General features: G+C 64.1%; 1 protein-coding gene across 2 annotated transcripts in view; it reads left to right on the top strand.

Annotated features, from left to right (window-relative positions):
- The first annotated feature begins 2,279 nt into the window (after positions 1–2,279).
- UVSSA (UV stimulated scaffold protein A) overlaps positions 2,280–6,316 on the top strand; it is a 28,073-nt gene continuing 24,036 nt past the window's right edge. Inside the window, exons 1-4 of one of the 2 annotated variants that reach the window (XM_053901791.1) lie at positions 2,280–2,406; positions 4,027–4,126; positions 5,100–5,430; positions 5,997–6,117. In XM_053901791.1, coding sequence (XP_053757766.1) covers positions 4,029–4,126; positions 5,100–5,430; positions 5,997–6,117 — 550 coding nt within the window. In that variant the 5' untranslated portion in view covers positions 2,280–2,406; positions 4,027–4,028. The other variant, XM_053901792.1, reaches the window with a different exon arrangement.

Genomic DNA, 6,316 nt, shown 5'->3' with positions numbered 1-6,316 from the left:
CTGTTCTCGTGGAGCATGTTTTCAGAGCAGAGAAGGTACTAAGATTACAAACCTCGTGTGACAGGAAGTCTCAGTGCTTTGAGTGCTGCTAAAGCAGAGTTGCCTGAGGAAACGGCAGGAGGCTTGTTACACAGCCAGCGAGGGCCCCGGCTGGGAGCGGCCTTCCAGGCAGAGGGGCTGGCCCCCCAGAAGCCGGCCCCCTGGAGCAAAGCAGCCAGCTGGGGGCAGCACTGAGTTCCACCCTGGCTGGGCGAGGTGAGTGGACTCGAGGGGCGTGAGGACAGAAGTGGGGGGACAGGAGGCGGCTGCCGGGCCGCGGAAGCAGAAGGACTGACATCCCATCAGCTAAGACGAGGGCGGTGGGCAGGAGACGGGACCGGGCCTTGCAAACATCACAGGGCACTGGGGTGGACGCGGGTGTCGCAGGAAGAGGATGGGGCGCGGGGCAAAGCACAGATAGCTGTCTCCAGGAGTCCTGCTGCAAGAGAGCCCCAAACCCGGAACGGCTGGGGGAGGGGCGGCATGCACACAAGGCTTTGGTTAGTTAGGACAGGAGAAACTGCTCTCCTGCCGCTGAGAACAGTCTAGTGGTGCAGGAACACCAAACCACAGCAGACACGGAGGGAGGCTTGCTCGGAGTGGACCGCGGGCCGGGGTCAGGCGCCCCGGGAGGGCCGGCGTGCTTTCCGCTTTCCTTTTCTCTTCCGACGGCCGCTTTTTTGAGAGAGAATTCATGTACCATAAATGCCACCGTTTGAAAACATACAACTCAGTGTTTTGTAACAGTCACGCGCCCCCGTCTCCACGCATCTGCCCTTTCTGGACGTTTTACGTAGGTGGCATCACAATATTTGGCCCTTTTGTCTGGCTTCTTTCAGTGCCCTGCTTTTAAGGTTCATCCACGTTGTGGTGTGAAGGACAGACCCTACCGTCTACTGATGGACATCTGAGCCGTTCCCACCTTTGCCACTGAGACCCCCACTGCTGTGGGCCTTCAGGTCCAGACGGTCCTGTTCCAGTGGGCCCTGTCTTTGGTGCTTTCCTCCAGTTCTGCAAGCACCGGAGAGCCTAGAAACATCCAACCAGCTCGCTGTGCACCGGTGGAGACCCCCTCAAAGAGCCCAAAGCACGGGGGTGGGGGCCCAGTACCTGGGGTGAGGCAGGCCTTCCTGAAGAAAGGGCGAGACAGGAGCCAAAAGGGGTGATGGCCCCTCAGCCCTGGGGTGGGGGACACACAGCGCGCAGGCTCTAAGCAGGGGCGAGTGAGGCCACCAGCCTGGCCGCTAGAGGACCCTGGGGTGCAGCAGGCCGCACAGGTGAGGAGGAAGCAGCTCACCAGGGCCGGGAACGTGTCAGGAGCAGACCCCCAGGGCCCTGGTCGGCCCGCTGGCCCCCGAGCCCACAGCCGCGGAGCCCGCGGAACCCCAGGTGCGCACAGGCCCGGCGGCTCCGGGCTCGGGCCGCGCGAGGAGCGAGTCGCAAACCCGAGGTGTCCCCAGACTGAGTGAGGGGCCCCCGCGAGGCCAGCCGCAGCCTGCACTGCTCAGGGACAGGGGCGAGGGGTGTCCTGGGGAAGGACGGAGCCCGGCAGGGGCCCAGGCCAGCGCCTCCACTAGGGGTGCGGGCACCTGCGCGGCGTCCGACCACAGGGCGGGGGACTAGGGACCCGTGCGCCGGCAGGTTCCCGGGGCCGGGTCGTGCCGCCCCTCCCGCGGCTGCACACGCTCCTCCGGGGACCGCCCCTTTCCACGCCGCCGACCCCCCACCTCAGCACCAGGAAAAGCCCCGGCCGGACCCCGGCCCCGGGGGACCCCCCGCCCCTCGACCCCTCTGGGCAGCACGTGGGAAGCGGGGGCGGGGGGGGGGGGTAGTCTCCGGCGCCCCCGGGAGAAACGTGCACCGGCTCCCACCCGGGCCATCCCGTCGCGATGGCAAGGACTGGTTATCGCAAACCCCTAGGCTACCGCGGCATGGAGACCGAGCTCGCACCCCTCGGGCCCGCTCCGCGTCGCCCTGGCAGCCGGGCACACGGCCCCTTTAAGGACTTGCTGCGCCCGCCCGCTTCCTTTTTCTCTCTCTCCTAAGCCGTCCCGACCTGCCGGGAGCGCGCCTGCGTCACCGCGCAGGCCTCGGCCCCTCCCTGGCGCTCGCGCCTCCAGGGTCAGGGAGAGCCATTGGCTGCCGAGCTCGGGGGCACGTGACAGGAGGCGGGTTGGGCCTCCGCCGGAAGGGGCGGGCTAAGGTGACTGGTCCGCTGGCGCTGTAGGTGCGGTCGTCGCGGCGCTGACCTTCGTCACCGCGCCGCCTGTGCCAGGGCGAGCCAATGACTGTGGTGATCTGCGGCACGTGACAGGGGCGGGTTCTCCGCCGGAAGGGGAGGAGCGAGGCGAGCGGCCTGGTTTCGCGGTACGTGTCGCGGTCGTCGCAATGCCGGCGAGGGGCTGCGGCCCAGCCGGGGTTCGGAGGGCAGGCCCATTTCCCCCCCGCCACAGACCTCCACGCCCCGCCGGGCGTTTTCCCTCCTTCTCCCCGGGACATGCCCTTCCACCCCGGGACTCCCCGTCCCCCTGCTTTCTTCCCGGGACACCGTCCTCTCCTCTTTCTCTTCTTCCTCCCTGGGACGCCCTTCCCTCTCCCTCCTCCCCTGGACCTCCTCCGGCCTCCCCGTCTGTGTCCTCCCCCGCCTCCCCGCCCCGCCCGCCTTCTCCCTGGGACACCGTCCTTTCCTCTTTCTCTCCTTCCTCTCTGGGACGCCCTTCCCAACCCGTCCTCGTGATGCCATCTCCTCCTTCTCTCCCCTCCCTCCTCCTCCCGGGGACACCATTCCCTCCTCCCCGCACACCGTCCTCTTCTCTTCCTCCCTCCCAGGGTCTCCCTTTTCTCCTCCCCGCACACCAGTCCCTCCTCTTCCCCTTCCTTCTCCACGGACACCCTTCCCTCCTCTTCCTCGTCGGGATGGGGATGCCATGCCTTCCTCCTCCCCGCACACCATTTCCTCCTCCTCTTCCCCTCCCCTGGAACACCTTCCCGTGGTCCTCCTCCTCCCTGGGACTCCATTCCCCCCCCCCCGCCCCCCCTTTTCCTTCCAGGACATTCCCTCTTCCTCCCTGAACACTGCTCTCTTCTGGGATGCCCCCTCTTCTGTCCTTGGCTGTGGTGCGCTGGGCTTAGAAACACTGGCAAAGTCCCCCCGGAGGGATCCATGATCAGTGGGAGGTGCTGGGAGGGCGCTCAGGTGAGCGACTCCTTGCTCCTGCCAAGTGTGCATTGAGTGGAGTCAGTGTCCCTGACAAACGTTACTTTTCGAGAGCTCCTCCTGGCTCCCTGTACACCTGCTGGCCTCCCCCCTCTGAATTAAACAGCCTGGGGCAAGCCTGGCATCCTTGCTGCCCCCAGTCTCTGTCCACGCTTAGTGGCTGCCTTCCCCGGGCCTTCCTCCTCCCAGCCCGCATTCTCCCCTCACCCCCACCCTTCCCTCTTCTTTGTGCACACCTGCTAGGTGCTTAGCATTGGAGTGCTAGGTAGGTGCACCTCTGCTGGCTTGCTCCTAGCCATTAGGCTGGCCCCTGAGTGGGTCTTTCGTTACCGAAGTCTGTAGCGAGAGGCTGCCTCGTGGCTTGGGAGTGAATAGTTGGAAAGGGAAAAAAACGCCTGTCACGTTTGGGAAAAGCTAATCTAAATTTTATTTGCACGGTTATGTTCTGTCGCTAACACGTGTTGCTGAGCATCCATCGCTGAGCTCTGATCTGTGTGACTGTAGAGCTCCAGAATTAGTATTTTGTTGTTGCGCTTTTCCTAATTTACCATCGAAGAGGTCTCGTTGGCCGTGCCCGGAATATCACCTCGAATTGTTACGTTTCAGCATCGAGGCCATGTACCAGAGGCAAGGGCGTGGGGAGCCCAGCCTTGCAGCCCCCCCCCCCCCGGAATGCCCAGGAACCGGTGGAGCCCAGTAAACGTTTAATGACCTAGAGAACCGTGAAGTGCTAGGGGGTCGTTTCTTGCCTCTCCCGTACCTATTTCTAGACATGGATCAAACACTTTCAAAGTTGGTAGAAGAGCTCACGACTTCAGGAGAACCCCAACCGAGTCCTGAGAAAATGAAGGAACTGAAGAAAATTTGCAAGTATGTCTTCAGGCTCAGGATGTCGTGCCGATCGATTGCTGGCTCCTGCAGCCTGTGACACCCGGGGGATCGTGGGGCTTCCCCTGGGTCGGTCAGGCCTTCCGCCACCCGCGCGTCTCAGCCCTTCCCTGCCCCCCACCATCACCTCTCCGGAGGCTGTGTCCCCAGGACCCTGCAGCGTCCAGGTCTGGCAGGCGGTCACTTTGTGGGGCAGCGGCCCCAGGGTGGGGGAGTGCGGCACGAACGCTTTCCAAAGACTGCCGGTTGGGATCCGCTGAGAGCTTAAGTCAAAACTCGCCCATCGTCCTTATCTTGTATTTACAAAACGGGAAAGTTGAAGTGGCTTTAGGTAGCGAAGTCTTTGCACGTTGACAGGATTTTCGGCTCAGGTCTCGCTGTACGTCCCACAAAACTCCAAAACGCCAGTGGGTTTTTCTGCAGGGGAACTAACTGGGAAGAGCGACAGGAGGGCGGGCCCCAGAAGCCCCGTGACCTTTCCCTTTTGTTCCAGTCACGTGGCTGCACCTGCAGGGGAGGCCGGGGGCGGTGGTGTCCCCTGGAGATGTCAGCTCGGACTTTGTGTAACGGGCCAGGTGGTGAATACGGTAGGCTCTGCGGCCCATAAAGTCTCTGCCGTGACCACTCAGCTGTGGGCGGTAGCGGCGAATGAGGTGAAGGTGCGGCCGCGGTCGTGTCCCAGTAAAACTTTATGGGCACTGACGCTGGATCTTGTGATTTTCACATGTCATCAAGTATTATTCTTTTGATTTGTTTCAGCCGTTAAGTAGCGTAAAAACCGTTCTTGGCTCGTGGGGCCCGCAGAAACAGGCAGAGGCCCGAGGCAGTATCCGTCCGCCCTGCTGTGGACGGAGTGGGGGGGGGGTCGGGAGAGGGTGTGTCCCCACGCAGAGCACTTAGCGAAGCGTCCCCGGGGAGTGGGCGCCCGGCAGGCCAGCACGGCTGCTCTCCCCAGGTCTTCGGAGGAGCAGCTCCGCCGCGCCTACCACCTGCTCATGGCCCAGCTGAGCCGAGAGCACGCCGAGGTCCGCCTCTCCGCCTTCCAGGTCATAGATCAGCTCTTCGCCCGGTCTCATCAGTTCCGGGTGCTGGTCGTCTCCGACTTCCAGGAGTTTCTGGAGCTCACGCTGGGCACCGACCACGAGCAGCCCCTGCCGCCCCCCAGGGAGGCGGCCCAGAGGCTGAGGCAGGCGGCCGCCAGGGCTGTCCAAGGATGGAACGGGAAGTACGGCGCGGCCTACAAGAAGCTCGCCTTGGGCTACCACTTCCTGAGACACAGCAAACAGGTGGGGCGGCCTGCCTGGCGTCTCCTGCCGGCCAGCGTGGCGGAGGGGCTCCCGGGAGGGGACGGCAGCTCTAAGAGGGGGACGTGTGGACGGAGCGGAGCCTCCGGTCCTGACTTCCACAGGAAGCGGAAACGAGGGAAACGGGTCAGCTTCTCGGACGCGGCCCTGTTCTGTGGCCCCGAGCTTGAGTCCCGCCTGGGTCTGCTGTGGGCTCTGGTGGTCCTGGCTGCGTGAAACCCGCCGGGCCGGGCCCTCCTCCCGGGCAGCTCCCGCCTCGGCCAGGGCCGCTGGCCAGTCCCCCTGCAGCCTGAACGTGCTGCTGCTCGTCCGGGGCCCCGGGGGCCATGCTGCTTTCCCACGTGGCATGTGCTTCGCCGGAAGTGCTGCTGGCCCTGATCCCGTCGGGGGCCAGTCGTTGCTGATGAGCGCTGAAGTGCTGAGACACGGGGCCCCAGGGGCACGGAGGGTCGTGTGCCGGTGCCGACACGCCTCCTTCTGGGCTTCTGTCTGACTTCCTGTGTTTTCCACGTGTCTCGTGTAGTCCAGTCTAACCTCTAATTCCTCAGGTGGATTTTGAGGACGCGAGCGCTCGGACTCTGGCGGAAAGAAAGCGGGAGGAGGAGAAGCAGAAACGCTTGGACAGAATCTACAGGGAGAGGTGTGAGCGGGCCGTCAGGGACATGGAGGGTGAGTTCTCCCCACCCCGTGGGGCTGCAGGTGGGTAGACCGCCGGCCTGACCTTGGCGGCAGCCCCCGGCCCCTCCCCAGGAAGCTCCGGGTGGGCCCGCCTCTCCCGCGCCCCCTGGTGGTGTTGTCTGAGAACGATGCTCCCCATAAAGGTCCCTTAGGTGGGGCAGGGGACAGCTCTTGCTGGCACCCCTACTTC

This window comes from Panthera pardus, unplaced genomic scaffold (genome assembly GCF_024362965.1).
Source record: "Panthera pardus isolate Hobbes unplaced genomic scaffold, ASM2436296v1 HiC_scaffold_13, whole genome shotgun sequence".
NCBI classification, from domain to species: domain Eukaryota; kingdom Metazoa; phylum Chordata; class Mammalia; order Carnivora; family Felidae; genus Panthera; species Panthera pardus.
Note: the sequence above shows the minus strand (reverse complement) of the source record. Positions and strands in the feature narration are given on the sequence as shown.